This window comes from Ascidiella aspersa, chromosome 1, assembly GCF_963924565.1.
Source record: "Ascidiella aspersa chromosome 1, kaAscAspe10.2, whole genome shotgun sequence".
Classification (NCBI taxonomy): Eukaryota; Metazoa; Chordata; class Ascidiacea; order Phlebobranchia; family Ascidiidae; genus Ascidiella; species Ascidiella aspersa.
In genome coordinates, this window is record NC_139447.1 from 30,873,676 (window position 1) to 30,889,763 (window position 16,088).

At 38.3% G+C, this 16,088-nt stretch overlaps 1 protein-coding gene across 1 annotated transcript in view; it reads left to right on the forward strand.

Annotated features, from left to right (window-relative positions):
* Positions 1-14,747, forward strand: part of LOC146169738 (otoferlin-like) — a 99,875-nt gene extending 85,128 nt beyond the window's left edge. Inside the window, exons 34-46 of the mRNA XM_083383670.1 lie at positions 697-836; positions 1,425-1,640; positions 4,089-4,270; positions 4,608-4,778; positions 5,439-5,596; positions 6,391-6,533; positions 7,175-7,263; positions 7,780-7,878; positions 9,299-9,434; positions 9,845-9,944; positions 10,416-10,603; positions 11,499-11,599; positions 12,434-14,747. Coding sequence (XP_083239796.1) covers positions 697-836; positions 1,425-1,640; positions 4,089-4,270; positions 4,608-4,778; positions 5,439-5,596; positions 6,391-6,533; positions 7,175-7,263; positions 7,780-7,878; positions 9,299-9,434; positions 9,845-9,944; positions 10,416-10,603; positions 11,499-11,599; positions 12,434-12,614 — 1,904 coding nt within the window. The 3' untranslated portion in view covers positions 12,615-14,747. The remainder of the gene's footprint in view (positions 1-696; positions 837-1,424; positions 1,641-4,088; positions 4,271-4,607; positions 4,779-5,438; positions 5,597-6,390; positions 6,534-7,174; positions 7,264-7,779; positions 7,879-9,298; positions 9,435-9,844; positions 9,945-10,415; positions 10,604-11,498; positions 11,600-12,433) is intronic.
* The last annotated feature ends 1,341 nt before the right edge of the window (positions 14,748-16,088 follow it).

Consider the following 16,088-nt stretch of genomic DNA (forward strand, 5'->3'; position numbering starts at 1 on the left):
TATTCTGCTTTTGGCAAAAGTCGGCTGCTACAACTATAGGCTGCTTGTAGTATCATTTTGAAATAAATTTCATTTTGTTGATCTGCTTGCGACTGATTGGTTATTTTTACCACAACAGCAGGATTAAGGCTTTGTAGGTCCTCCGTCGAAATTCGGTTTAGGCCAAAGTGAGAAATTACCCAAATTTCAAGCGGAATAAAGGCCGGTGGCAATTGTGTGAGCAACATCCTCTTAATCCTGCTTTGAATTTCACCCCATTAATCATTTATGCATGTTTCGCCCTGAAACCACTGGATTTTCGTTCAACTTGCGTTTTTGCTTGCTTTAACTCGATTTTCAATCATACCATTGTGTTAAGTTGGGAAATGAAGAATAAGCTTCGAAAGTAGCAATGCTGCTATTCATAAATAATTTGACTTGATTTATGTGAATACCGATGGGTTATTTGAATAATGCTCTGATTTTGTGTTCCATTAAACAAATGTAATTTGATACCATAAACCGCAGTTTATATGAAGGCGTTGTAAAGTACCCCATGTACAATGTGCATTAATTTGCCTATAATTAACTATAACACAATTCTTCTTCGAAATTAAACTAACAATATACAGTTAATATAGCGTTTCGTGCGTGTGATTCATAATTTCGTAGATTTGTTGGAGCCGAAAAAACTAACACGAGCTTTATTACTTTTAGAAGCCAACAGCGGCAAAGAACTGAAAGTTGGCAAGAAGCTACTGAAAGGCGCCGTCGGCGCAGTGAAACAAGCGAAGAAAAGTCTCGCGGCACCTGTGAGAAAGCGAAAGCAAAAGAAACTCCCGATCGACGAACTGAAGGTAACTATAAACCACCCAATCTTGAGTTGGTTGGTGTATTTTAACTCACAATTTTTGATGTTACAGTGTTTGATATTTTAGGGCGAGGGTGTGGATTTATGTAATGCACTTCTTCTCATATGAAATATTTTAACTGATAAGGTTAAAAAATTATCGTTTAAAAATCTCTAAACCTCATTAAAAAATTAATTTAATAATTTCACTGAGTTACTGGGTTAATGCAAAGCGATAACTGTTCTCTTTGTATTTTCTGGCAAAAGTTGTTTATAAATTATAAATCTTTGGCAACTAATTTCAGAAAATATACCACGTAGCTATACGACATATTGTTAACTCTTAACCAAGTAAGATTAAAATTTTAAGAAAGTCAAAGTTCTCCACAATTTTGCAACTGAAATCGAGTTTAAACATATTCAAGATGATGGCGAAAATCGTTTGCGCAAAGCGTTTTTAATTTAATTGCTAAACCCTTTAATCTAAATGAAAATGTGACCCTTTGGGCACGGAAATTAAGAAAATAGTCTTAAAGTATATTTTGGGGAAAATGGATAAACATTCTCGTTGAAAACACCTATTTTCTCGTTCCAGTTGTTCGACACCGAACTGGAGAACGTTTCCGACTTCTCCGGCTTTAACGACCTCCTGAACTCGTTTGACCTCTACCGTGGCAAGCGTGAGGACCAGGCCGATGACATCACCGACCAGAAGCGCATCGTGGGAACCTTCAAGGGCGCTTTTAAAATCTACCGCTATCCGCTTCCACACTACATCGAGCAGCCTGACCCTCAATACGGAATGTTCAAGGTGATTTTTTCCTTGATTTGTTGTTGTATGTACAGGGCAATTCCGTAAAAGGCGGTCTTGGCTTACTAAGCCTGCATTTTGTTTTTTGGTGAAATTCAAGGGTTTAACTCGTTTTTTGAATGATGTCTACTTTTTATAATATGTAAGACCTTTTAAGGATGGAAATTTCTGCATTGTGATTACTTTGTGGTAGCCAACCAATATACGGTATCCTCTATCTGTCTAATCTTTCCGACAAAATAGTCTTCCGCGTGATAAGGTGCGTGGTAAAATCTAAAGGCCTATACCTTTAAGAAGTTTTGGGCGACGAAAAAATATTTGGCGACAAGACACTATAGTAAAAGTTTTGATTCTCCACTTTGTCCATGTCAAAATACAACACTTTGAACCGGTGTTTAGCTTGCGCACCTGTGTGTGCGTGCAACCGCTTCTCACTCCGTTTAAAAACTGGTCTTTAGCTCCTCCGCCGGACTACTTTAACCGTTGGACGATCAATTTGCGATCTGCCGCTACGAGATTAAACAGGTTCGCATCTCGGTCGATCGTGCGCGGGACTTTCCGCGAAAATGCAACGATTCTGGGCGCGCGTGTGTTTTCTCATTAGCGGTTGACCGCCAGCCGATATCGCGTGCTCGCCTCTCGCCCGCCCAAAGCTGTTGCGAAATTCCGGACTCGGCCGCATCCAGCCACAGCGGGTACTTTCGGCGCATAGCTGCGGCAAGGTTTGCGCGATTTACGCGATCAACTCCATGCTTATTGCCTCCCAATGTTGGATTTCTATGGCGGCCGAAGCGTCACGTCGCTTTGCTTAACGTCTAGACGAGCTCGTCTTCTTGTTGGGAAAACAAATCGCGAGCATTCGTAATGACAATGACGGCATTAAGAGGCGATGGAAAGTCCCGTCGCTGCTGTTGCTGCTTGCACAAGTAGTTTGGGTGGGCGACGGGCGTACAAATAAACAGACGCGTCTTGGCGTCGAACTATCGTCATTTGCAAATGTTAAACTAAGGTCACACGTGATACTTGAGCCTGAATCGAACGCAAGTAAACAGTCGTAGTTTTAAACTTGCGTTTTAAAAGCCACAAATGCATTTCAACTTACACTATCAATCTTAGAAAAACATAAGGTGATTACAGGGGCAGGTTGTACCAGGGCTTTGGAGCAGGCGTAAATGTTCAACGGCTCCAGCTCCAGCTCCGGAGCTCTCATTTATCATAGGTTAGCTCCAGTTCGAGCTCCGGAGCTTATTGATACCACTGCTCCGGCTCCAGTTCCGGCTCCATTAAGTCGAAAACTGAGGTTTAAGGCTGAACGCTTAATTAGCAATATCTAGCGTTTCAAAATATTCACTAACGAAACACCACAATGTTTATTTAGAAAAGGTGCGCCAAAGAGGCAACAATTTCTAATTTTGTGAAGGGTTGCTGTTAAATTATGTGAATTCAGATATTAGTGGAAGGCTAGTAGCATATCATCTTATGAAATACATCGGAGCCGGAGCTATTTTTTAAACAACTGGCTCCAGCTCCTTCTCCAGATCCATTTAAATTTAACGTAGAGCTCCGGCTCCAGCTCCGGCTCCGTTAAAAATGCACGGCTCCGGAGCTCCGGCTCCACGCTCCGGCTCCGGCTCCGGCTCCGGCTCCAAAGCCCTGGGTTGTACAAACTTTAGAAATAGGCAGTTTTCACAAAAGTTTTGTGCAATATTCGTATTAAAAGGCAGGATCATTTTAACGTGACTTCTATCATGAAATAGATACAATTTACAACATACAATAAAGATTAAAGTGTCTTCATGTTTAAATCCATTCGCTTTATCATTTCAAATACATTAAAACCAGTGGTGGGATTCAAATTTTTTGTCAGCCGGTTCTATTACAAAAGTCATATTTTTTAGCCGGTTCTCTTTTTTCAACCGGTTTCTCGAAAAAGTCATATTTTCCGGGAAATAATTAAAGTAGTTGCAAGAATACTATGCAACCCACGGTTCCAGCGAATGTTGCGAACTGCGAACCGACTGAATCCCATCACTGCTAACAGCCAAACTGAAAAAGCAGTCGTCTCGCGACTTGCACTTATGACGCAACAATTACATTTTCTGACAAACATTTACAAAAGGAAAAGTCATACAATGTATGACTGTTACGTGCGACCTTGACCATTGCACATTTTTTAAGAAAAAAACAAACACGTATGGGCTACTTGGATATCAAAAATCAATGTATTGAATAAAATGCTTAAATCCATTGACAGCAACCAGTAATGCTAACCGGTTCGCTGATCTCATAAAATTTCGTGAGACGGTTCTATAAAACCGGTGCGAACCGGCTGAATCCCACTACTGATTAAAACCAACCCTGTCCCCTAAATACCAACGACCCTCTATTTATAAAATTCAATTACCCTGAATGCACTTTGTGGTTGTTAACTTAACATTTACATCTCAGGGTCTTCCGTCAAACGACCCAATCCACGTCCTTGTAAGGGTCTACATCATCCGGGCCACCGACCTTCACCCCACTGACCCCAACGGAAAGGCTGACCCCTATGTGGTGATTTCCCTGGGTAATGAGAAGATAAACGACAAGGAAAACTACGTGTCTAAGCAGCTCAACCCGATCTTTGGAAAGTAAGTATTGAGTGATAGGTCTCTTCGATAAAAAAATGTTTTCCCCTTATATCTCGTCACAATTGTATTAGTTTTAGATAGACTTTACAAGGGAACTATAGAACTTCTTATCAATTTGTTAAAGTGTATTGAATAAAAAATATCAAAAACAAATCAAAAACAAAAACGAATCAAACGAGTAAAATCAAATCTACTTTTGTTATTTTCTTTTGAACTTTTTTATAACTCCATCTCAACTTACACCTAAAAAAGACTTAAACCTGATTTAGTAATATATAGGCAGAAATGTCCCCCGTACCACAATAACACGCGTAAAATGAAAAGTTGTTTCTTCCAGAACGTTCGATTTCGAGGCCACTTTTCCCATGGAGAGCATCCTCAATGTGGAAGTGTTCGACTGGGATCTGCTAAGTGCTGACGATTTGATCGGTGAGACGAAGATCGACCTGGAAAATCGCTTCTACAGCAAACACAGGGCCTTGTGCGGAATCTCGGAGAAATACTCCATGTAAGTGTTGCGACATTCCTTTCAAACAGTAAACTAAAGAAAATCAAGCCCCTCAATTTAATGATTAATTGTCCGTCGTTTTTTCTGAACTAACAAAATGTAGTTTTAGTTTGTAGTACGTCTATATAACAGCACTGCTGAATTAGCTATAGTCTAGGGAAATTAGCTATAGGCTAGGCTAGGCTAGGCTAGGCTAGGCTAGGCTAGGCTAGGCTAGGCTAGGCTAGGCTAGGCTAGGCTAGGCTAGGCTAGGCTAGGCTAGGCTAGGCTAGGCTAGTAACGTTCTCAAAATGTATATTTAATCGTCAACTTGTGGTGATTAAAAGTGCTCTTTATGTGTAATGTTGGGGCCAAGTCCTAGGAAAATGTTGGTACTATGGATTTATCTTGCAGGTACGCTTATTTCTATGGCCCATTATTGATCTAAACAATCATCACATGGTCTAACCTTTAATACTTAAAGCCAAGTCCAGTTATCTAACAGCAGTAACTTAAGTACACTTAATCCATTACCATTAGTCATTACAATTTGGTCTGTTTTAAAGTTGTAACAGTTGTGCGAAAATGAATTTGGGAAAAGACAAATCTAAAACAGTATTTGAACTGGTGTTATACTCTCTAAAAACTGTTTAAACTGACACAACGAGCTTTACAATTTAGATTCGGCTACAACCAGTGGCGCGACCCGATGAAGCCTTCCGAGATCCTGAAGAAGCTCTGCAAGGACCTCAAGGTCGACGGGCCCCATTTCATGCCCGGCAAGGTCAGAGTGGGAAAGAAGGTCTTTTCCGGTCCAATTGAACTGGAGGACGAAAACGGTAATAGGGCATGATTTTTTTTTTTGTTTTTTGCAGCTGTTCAAAACCTGAGACAGTTTTGTTTTTTAAGCTGTAGTTTCATTGGCAAATTTCTGCGTATTTTTTCACACGCCTTTGTTTAGCCAAATACAATGACGTACTCTTATTTTTCCACTGAAAACAAAACGCGGATAATTAAATCACCTACAGTATTTCTCACCTATTTTCAGACATTTCGTTTTCTGTAGGCATATAGTTTTATTAGGCCGACATAGAAGTAACTCTAATATCATTTTGCGATGCAACACTGTTTGTATTATTATTATTAATCAGTATCACGCAAAGTATGCGCGTATAAGGGCGATTCTGCCTTTGGTTTTTTGCAATCGGTGTCATAGTGTGTCGTTAAGAGCAATTCATACGTAAATTATTTCACGGTTGTCTTTGGCCACAGAATGTCATAGTACAAGGTTTCGACCTATGATGCAAGAAAAGCAAGCCAGAAAAACAACTGGCCTGCAGTGAGGTTCGACCTCCGGTCAAGCCGGGGCCGTCGCTCTTCCAACTGAGCTATGCAGGCTCAGAGAGGAGCGAGTCGAGAAACTCGCTCGCATCACAAAAATAGTTCATTGTATCACTCGAGATACGAAAACTTAGATGGCTTTCCTAAACCCTATTTTTAAAGAAAATATGCGCAAATTTTATGATTTTTAGAATCCACAATTGGCATATAAAGGCAAATGATTTTGCATATTGATGTTAAATAACACGTAACAGGCGTCAGCCGAAAACTAATATGACTTGTTTCTCTCCAGGTCATAAAAAGCCATCCGACGAACACGTGGCACTGGTGGCGTTACGTCACTGGGACGAAATACCCAAGGTCGGCTGCCACCTAGTGCCCGAACACGTCGAAACGAGGTCGCTCTTCAGCCCAGAGAAGCCAGGCATAGAACAGGTAGAGTAAAGTAAATTGATTGGTTAAGGACTGGGCTGTGTCTGCCTTTATGTCTTAGCTTTGTGTGCACACGACTCGTGGATGTAGGTTCGTGTTTTTGTTCTGCCACTGTGTAGAACTATTATTATCAAGTCAGTCCAAAATAAATAGTCCCAGCCAAGTCATTTGTTGAATGACTTTAGTCCTAAGTCCCTGTTCAAGTCATTAGTGGCGCAAGTTAATTTCAAGTCACAGCATTGATTACAAAAATTAATATTACACTTCTAAAATGGTAAACACGTTTAATTCTGGCCAATATTTTCCAAAGCAAATACAAAAAAAGAAACGAAAATTTGTGATTTATTACATTTAATAATTGGCCTAAATAACCCAATTTTTTATTCTATAGTCATTAACTTAAGTCATTACAAAGCTGTGAATAATATAAAAATATGATACAAAAATATCACCGAAATACTATAAAACCAACGGAGTCAGTACAAAAATAGAAAAAAACAACCCTAGTCTCAAACTATTGTCGCCTCCTTTGAAAAGCGCATTACCTCTACGTTTTCTCGCCGATATTGTTGACACACGATGGCGCCAAAACTCCAAGAGGGTTTTTTGCTTGTGTTTTATGAATGCAACTTTGTTTGACACAGGGTCGCCTGGAGCTGTGGATCGATATGTTTCCAATGGACATGCCCCTGCCCGGCCTGCCTGTTGATGTTTCGCCGCGAAAGCCGAAAGGGTAATTACATTAGGCCTAAGTCTGAAACATTTGACAGTTAACAATAGCCTACTAATGTTTAAGTTTCATAACGTGTTAGTTGGCAGTAATTGATCAACACCAGTGCACCGCTTAAATTACAGCTCTCAAAGCAGTACGATTATTTCCCAATTATAAACTGTATCTTTCACAAGACTAATGCCTGCTTAAAGAAAAAACACAGTAATTAAGCAGCAGGATGACATTGCATGAATTTCTATTTTCACTAAAAACTCAGCCTTCAAATATTCGAAAAAAAATATCAGCTTTGGTCGAGGCACACATCTTTCAACTATAGTGTCCAAACTTACAATAGGTATGAACGAATTAGGTTCGAACTCGCATCCGGTGTTCGGTTTAACCCGACATCAAACCTAAACAGAGTTCATTTCTATCATTTTTGCGCCTCCGTCAAACATTCCAACTTTACCACGCGTGTTGTTAGCATTTGTATATAATCTCAAATGTTTGGTGCGCGCCGTTCGCGTCTGTTTAAAGCTTCCAGCTGCGTATTATCGTTTGGAACACGGACGAGGTGGTGCTACAGGATGACGACTTCTTCACCGGAGACAAGGCCTCGGATATTTACGTCAAGGGGTACTTTTTTAAAATCGGCGTTATTGCGTGGCGGGCGGCGGTGTTTGGGGAGTCGTGGATACATTTTGTAATAAATTCGTGTTTTCCTACTGTAAGCATTGTTGGGAATTCTTACTTTGCAAAAATAAACGTTTATTGGAAACCTTAACTCTAATTTTTTTGGAAGGCATTACAACTTTAAAAAGTATATTTTTTTTGCCACTAACGATTCGACCTTTCAAAAAATCTGTTTTTTTTTTACTTTCTAGCCCAAAGTCTTTATTACTACTCACTAGCGTGTAACTTTCTGTATAACCTTAACGATGCACTCAGGGCTAGATTAACCATTAGGCAAAATAAATATACGATTAGGGCACTAAGGGAAGATGGGCACCACAGATATTTTCCTGGCCGAATTTTCAATGATTTCTCAGCGTTTTTTTAAATAACCGACGACTCAGACCTCAATGGAGGCCCGGTTGAAATATTTTTTTTGCCATTCGATGGGTAATATCTTGATGGTTTATTGTGTTTACATTTTGAATGGTATAGTTGGCACATATGGTGAACAAAAGTCTTAATTGCTTAGGTCCTCTAAAAGACATGATCCGACCCTTGGTGTACTCAATATAAAAGGGTGAACAGTTGCACTAAATCATTAACAAGTTTTCATTGGTCGAAAATTATCCAGTCAACTTCACCCCGAACATTCCGCCCGCCTTGCTCGTGACGTCGTTTAGCTTATCGTAACCTGTATTTCATTCTTGTGTGTTTTGTTTCTTTGCACGCACTCTGTACGCCGGATCAGGTATGAGATACGGGTAATAGTTTGGAACACTGACGACGTGGTCTGTCAGGACGACGACTTTTTCACGGGCGAAAAAATGTCCGACATTTACGTCAAGGGGTGGGCGATTGAGTTCTGTTCGTTGCTCATTATGGCCTTTAACTTTTTGGAAATCGATATATATAACGCATGATGTTTTCGGCTTGTAGAAATATACCACTACTGTTTAAAGATTTATGTTGTTCTTGGGGTTAATCGTGTGGGCTTTGTATTTAAAACTGTGCAATACCTCGTTTATTTGGAAAGTTCATTGGCATCTAAAGCTACATTTAAAGATATGTTTTTTAACTTAAAAAGTATAAATTAGAATAACATAAACTATAAAAATATAGCTTACATTTAATCCTATGTTTAATTTGGTATAACCTGTATTTTCAATATGGGCAGTTTTTCTGTGGAAGTTAACTGTGATTTTCATATTTTGGTGTAATCGCGCATTCTATTGAGCTCGCTAACTATATGCATTTATATAGTCATAATATTTATAATAATAATCTAAAAAATAAACTTCCTTAAAGTTTTGTATAATAGATAAAAAGTTCTTGAAAATCCCATGAATTAAAAAGAGAATAAACGTATCCCATTGTTCCAAAGCTGGTTGCTAGGCGACGACAAGCAGGAAACGGACATCCACTACCGGTCGTTGACTGGGGAAGGCAACTTTAACTGGAGGTTCCTCTTCCCGTTTGACTACTTGATCGCTGAAGAAAAAATCGTCGTCACTAAAAAGGTAACTTTTTTATTGTATGCTAAGGCGGTACTCAAATTGCACTAAGCCTATGGTATACATACGTCGTTTTTTAAAACCTAACTTTTCCATTGTTTAATTCTATCTATAACACTAATAAATGTGTCGACTGCAAAACAGATGAAAAAAAACTTAGTTCACGCTCGTAACGAAAATTATTAAGGCCTTATACGTTTGAGACATGCGGAAAAACAATTAGGCATGAAAATGGGAATTTGAAATACGGAACGTACTGCGTATAACCTATTGTCAACAAATGTTTAAAACGAGATGTCGAGTTCTAATCTGTATTTTACTCATATTTCTGCATAGGGAAATAAAATACGACAATATTTCGACCATACAGGCCTTTTTTGTTTTACGTTTAAGTATAATAATTATTTTACCTGCAGGAATCTATGTTTTCGTGGGATGAGACCGAGTTCAAAATGCCACCGAGACTAAACCTGCAAGTTTGGGATGCTGATCATTTCTCTGCCGATGATTTTCTTGGTAAGGGTTATTTATTCAAAATTTAAACTCATTTGCCTAAAATTAATTTGACGAAATAACTTAGATTTGGCGAAGTGCCTTAAGTTTAGTTAATTTAATTAACTTAATAGATTTAATCATTAAAAACATTGGACTTTACCCAAACGTTTTCTAAAAAATATGTTTTTGGGGTTAGTTTTTCTGATTGCAAGTTGTTTGCTAAAACAATGATCGATAATTAAACTGTAAAATAACTTTTAAATGGTAAAAATTATATTAATATTGTAAACCAATGGTGACATGTCAATCAGCCTGCCCTGCTTGCATCATTGATCGACAGATTCGGTGAGTCTGCGATGGCTTTCGGTGTACTAATGATACGGAAGCCGTAATCGTTGGTCAAAAGGCAGCTTCAGAAGGGACAGATTACAGTTGTTAACCTACATATGTGTGTTCAGGTTTCATTAGACATTTTAATTCTCATGTGTCCAGGTTCTCTAACCCTGGACCTTACCCGGTTTCCTCGCGGAGCCAAGTCGGCCAACAAGTGCAGCCTCAACCTCGCATCGGAAGAGGAAGACAGCTCGGATGTCCCAATGATCTCGCTCTTCAAGCAGAGGAGGATCAAGGGATGGTGGCCCTTCACCGCCAAGAACGAACAGGATGAATTGGAGATTACGGTTTGAGCTTCTTCTTCTCGTTTGTGTTGAGTGATTGGTTTAGAACAGGGATGTCCAACCTTTTAGCAGATATGGGCCGCATTGCCACTTTAAATTTCGATAGGCCGCAAAACCTCTCAAATTAAAGGGTTACGCCATATCGTGACGTCATAAAACAACTTAACTTATAAACACCCGCTCTTCGAGAGTGAACTCGTGCGCAAATATGCAAGTAATCTCGACCTTATTTATTTTTTTATTATAGCGAAGCGCGAAATTTTGATTTTTTACTTATTTAGGCAGATATATTTTCGTAAAACTGTCCGCAAAAACACACATTTAGAAAACACACACTCTTGCTTAGCAAGTCGAAACAATTGTTTTTAATAAAGGCTACTGAAAGTGAGAATAAGGGGCGGGCCGCACATAAATATCAGGCGGGCCGCAGGTTGGACATCCCTGGTTTAGAAGATTATACTGTATAAGGCGAAACTCTTAACCTGGGAAGATTGTCCAGCAGAAGAAATTGATTTTATTATTGTTTGGACGTAAAATTTGTCAAATTGTACACTATGTGTTGCAAAACCCAGCAATCAACTCTTAATCTGTGTTGCGGCTTGAATAACGTTTCGTTCTTCCTTTAACTTTTTTCTTCCTTAACTTCCACGCCCAGTATTAGTGATCATAGTAAACATAGCATATAACCGCGACCATGCATTCGGAATATATACGTACTACAGGAATATATACGTACTACAACGAGAAATGAATACCAACTTCATAAAATATGTAAACCATACTTATAAGTTGGTGGTAAGATTACTCGTACTTAGGTAACCATTTTTATCATTAAACAACGAAAAGAATGCGACTGCGGTGGTAATTATTTATCATTTAAACGTCTACTTACTTGCAGGGCAAACTGGAAGCAGAGATTACTCTACTGAGCGCGGAGGAAGCCGAAAAGAATCCCGCAGGACTTGGGAGGGAGGAGCCAGATCCACTGGAGAAACCAAAGTATGATTTTTTACTTCAATCTATACAATTTTGGTCCACCAAAAAGGGTTAAATTTTTACCTGTTTTATAAGGATCTAGAAGTTTTACCTAATCAAGGCTGTGGCCTAGACCAAAGTTGTTAGAAATACCATTCAAAACCGTCTCTTTTTCTACGAACTTTAACGATTGGTTATTTTGCCTATTAATTTACTTTTTCTGTTAGGTTTGGAAAGTTGATCGCCTATAGTAAAGGAAAACTCAACTTGAACAACTTGTAATATTAGTGTTTACAAAAATAAGTTTTGTAGTTCCGGATAAACGCTATGTTATGCATACTTTGAGCAAGTTTAGATTTAGACGGTTTTCATATTACAAATTCAACAAATACGCCGAAATTTCAAAGTACTTTGTTGAAATGACTTGGGTCCAAAACATTATTAAAAACAGTTACCTAAGTGTGCTATAAGGTTAAGATATTGGCTTAAGGCAGCGGTTCTCAACCGGGGTGCCGTGGCACTCTATAGGATGTCATTTAGAACCTTGAAGAGTGCCGACAGATAATTCAAATTCTTTAGGATTCGAATTTTTGCTCTATTAGTAAACTTCTTGATACAATTTTTGCGTACGATAAAAGTGCAAACAACTAAAAAGTTTATTTCAACCCTGTTGCACAGTTAATGTGCTGTTTCAATCTCGTTTATTGTAACGTTACAGTTAACCACTTAGCAAAAATACGAGCAAGGGTGCCGCGAACTATTCGTAATTTCTGTAGTGTGCCGCAAGCCAAAAAAGGTTGCGAACCACTGGCCTTAAGAGTACGCCTATCAACCAATCTCGCTCTTGTTGTTTACCAGTCGACCTGATACATCGTTCGTGTGGTTCATGAATCCGCTCAAGTCCCTCCGCTATCTCATCTGCGCTCGCTTCAAGTGGCTCATCATCAAGCTCTTCATCGTCGCAATCCTCGTGGCTCTTCTCGTCCTATTCATCTACTCCTCTCCGAGCTGGCTCATGAAGAAGATCCTCGGAGCTTAGCAGTTGGTTGCTAGGCAACAGTGCCGGAAACAGTTGCATATATCTTGTTACATTTATCAATCAGGAATCACTATCAGAAAACTTTTGCTATATAGAAGCAATTGTTCGACTTGTGTGATATTTAAGCAAACATGTGATCCCGAAAAATTCAAGCAAATATGTGATACTAAACTGCGTTTAAAGAAAAATAATGTTTGAAAAAATGCATACTGTTTAAAGCGATGCACCTTAAAGAATTAAGATACTAATTCTTAGTTCCACATGTTTTGGTTTTCGGAGGACACTGAACATTCTCCTGCGTTTAAGTTAAGCGTCATATGATGTTTTATTTGTGTATTTTCTTGCTTATAAATGGACCTTAATTTTACGTGATCAGTCCTGGGTAAACGCTTATATATACTTTTGAAACAACTTTAGTATAAGATTTTTCTTGTACAAACTCAACAAATACGAAATATCAACCAAATGCTTTGTGTATAAAGACTTAGATCCAGGAGGTCACCTTTAACCAGGGTTACTACATCAGTTTATATTGCTTGTACAATATGTGCATTTTGTTTTGAAGATTTTGGCTGCATTTTCGAAGCCCGGTGCTGTGGCTGCCTTACTGTATCTCCCCTTAATCGTGATTTATTTTTATTTACTTGAGATTTTAATTGCTACCTGTGCGCATAACAGTCCCTCGTTCCAGAAGATAAACTTTATCTACAAAATTAGTTACAAAAATTGACGTTTGCTTGGACCCAAGATATTTATTTTTTCAGTTGCAAATTCTCTATTGGTTTATCCGCTTTGCTTATGAACCGTTTAAAACAATTTGATTATCGCTTTTATTGCTTAACCTAGCCTTTGAATCGTCATTTGGAGACGGGTAAACATTACGAAGTGGGTGTTCCTGAAAAGGCTTTCATAGCAACTTTTTGAGCGCTGCGCGGAAAACAAGCTGCCTCGCGTAAAATGATATTCGCTAAAATGACATACGTTCGTTTATCAATCCTGATACTTGTCACCCTAGCAAAAACACAGTTAAATAATTTAACATCATGATGTGAGCTGGTCTGTTTGTTTTACTACTTTAGTTCGTTACAGAACAACAAAAAATTCACATCTGTCCTTGTCTAAAATCTATTTATGGTCGGAGTTTCATCGATTAGGCACTAAAACGTTTAATTTGTTCAAGCTAAACAAACGTGAACAAATAACATTGCGAAGACCTATAATATATATTGTGCAATCTCTTCTTTGTTTCGTCCAGTGGCTATAGATTTCCCTCTTTAACTTACAGACCATGTGATAACATTATCTATTTTTTATGTGTTTCTTATAATAATCCAATTTCGTTTATGATATATTGACAATCTCTCACTAACCAAACGAAATCATTCCGAATTTATTTGATCATTTCGAATCAATGTCCTCTTTGCATTTCTCTGTATAGTTCTCTATAAATGTGTGTTTTTGTGTTTATTTGCCACCGTACATTTCTTTGCACATTTTTAGCGTTTCTGTCAACCTTTTATAACTGTTATCACACAAATGGTTATTTGAAAATTCGCGGGTATGTTATCCGTCATAGACAATTGGCGGAATCTATTGGTTAAATACGTTTAAGTGTCGCCAATAAGTTAAGTTTTTTGGTCTAAGTGCAAACTGTTTTTGAAATTACTGAAGCCGGATCTTTTACAATCTCAATAACCTACTTGTTTTTTTGCCATAATTACTTTAATACGACAGCCATAGGCTATTTAAGCTGAAACAATATTAAAAAAAATAATTTATACATTTTGTCTAAAAGCAGCCTCTTTAAAATTTAAAGGTCTCGAATAGGTAGGCAGATTTTTGTTTTCATATTCCGTTATTGCCAAATGCGTGATCTTTATTGTCAAATGTTTCTCTGTATTTATTACTTGAGCTTTATGTTTTGTGCAATGTTATAAGCAGCTTTAAACTGCTATAGCCTAGCGTCTTTCGACTATATTGTGTAAAGTAAACCCTCTAGCGGGGTTGCTTTGTGTGCTTTGTCGTCCACATTTTGTAACGCAGCAGTGATAAATGGTTTTAAATACCGGTCTGCTTTTCTTCTCCCTTTTTCCTCTCAATCCTAGCCTTGTGCGGGTTAAAGCTCTATTAGAAGCGTAAACTGTATAATTGTGTGTTTTCGTTTTTAACGAAAGGACGTTTGATTGTTAGCAAATCTAAGCCTGGGACAATGTTTTAGTATTGAAAAAACTTTCGAACAAGGGAAGTTTTAAGTAGGGGCCTAAAGCAAGCTCTATTAATGCACTCAAAATTGTTGGTTAAACAGTGGTTCTCAACCGGGGAGCCGCGGAACTCTCTTTGAGAATCTGATTTTTGCTCAACTTCTACAACTTTTTGTGTAGGATTGGAGTGGAATAAATCCAGCTAAAACTTCCTACATTGTGCAGAGTTGATGTGTGTTGTTCCAGTTCCTTTTATTGCGACATTTTAGTGATTTACCTACGATATAATCTTGTAGGGGTGCCGCAATCTATTTATTTGTTTCTTAGTGGTGCCGCAAGCCATTAAAGGTTGAGAACCACTGGGTTATGATTACGACAGCTTCCTTTGTCTAACTTCGTCACATTCATGCTGATATCATAGTTCCTACGAATCTAGTTGTCTTCATTTCCTGAAGACGCCGTCAAAAGGCTGTAAGCCAGCCAGTCAGCGACTAGGGTTCACATCCTGTTTGATATGATGCTGAAGGTTTTAGTAAGTGATATATTTAGGTCCTTGTCAGCACAGCTCTGCTTTTCACAGTTGATTACGCCGTCAGTAAAAGTATCAGCGACGGTCTGCGAGATTTTAGTTCTGTTGAATCAACATTGATGTGCCTAATGTGAATAGTCGTCGACCAGAAACTGCGGGACGCCTACTACATAAAAATGTTTTTAGTTTGATGTGTATATTGGCATTAAATTAAAATAAAACTCTATTTCAAGGTGGATTATTTAACTCAACAGCAGGCAAAGAGCACCATTTAGGGTTTTATTTTTCATTATACTGATTAACTTGCTTAAGTTAAAAAAGGTACATCTCCTTAGCATACAAGGGTAGCGAAAATAATTTTTTTGTCTAACCTCAAATGGTTAGAAAAATAAAACCCTTGGTAATTTTAGTGTTAATAATATTAAATTATTTTTGCCGTTTGGGGGCACTGTGGGGTACAATAACATCTATTGTGCAATCATTGATGCAAATGCTATGTTGTATGCTAAATTTAACCCCATTTGAACAATGACAAAAATCCATTACTGCAAAAAATCATTCACTGAAATAAAAGAGCCATACCTCGCAAAACCTGCCATAAATGCGCCATTTACAGACTGCGATAATCGATTTGAAATCTGAAACCGCTTTGTTTATTTGTGAATCAGCATGACCTAATTGTCTTTCTCTAGCCTTTAGTTGTTATTGATAGGTTTGGCCAGATTGCTGCCTTCTGTCTACCTG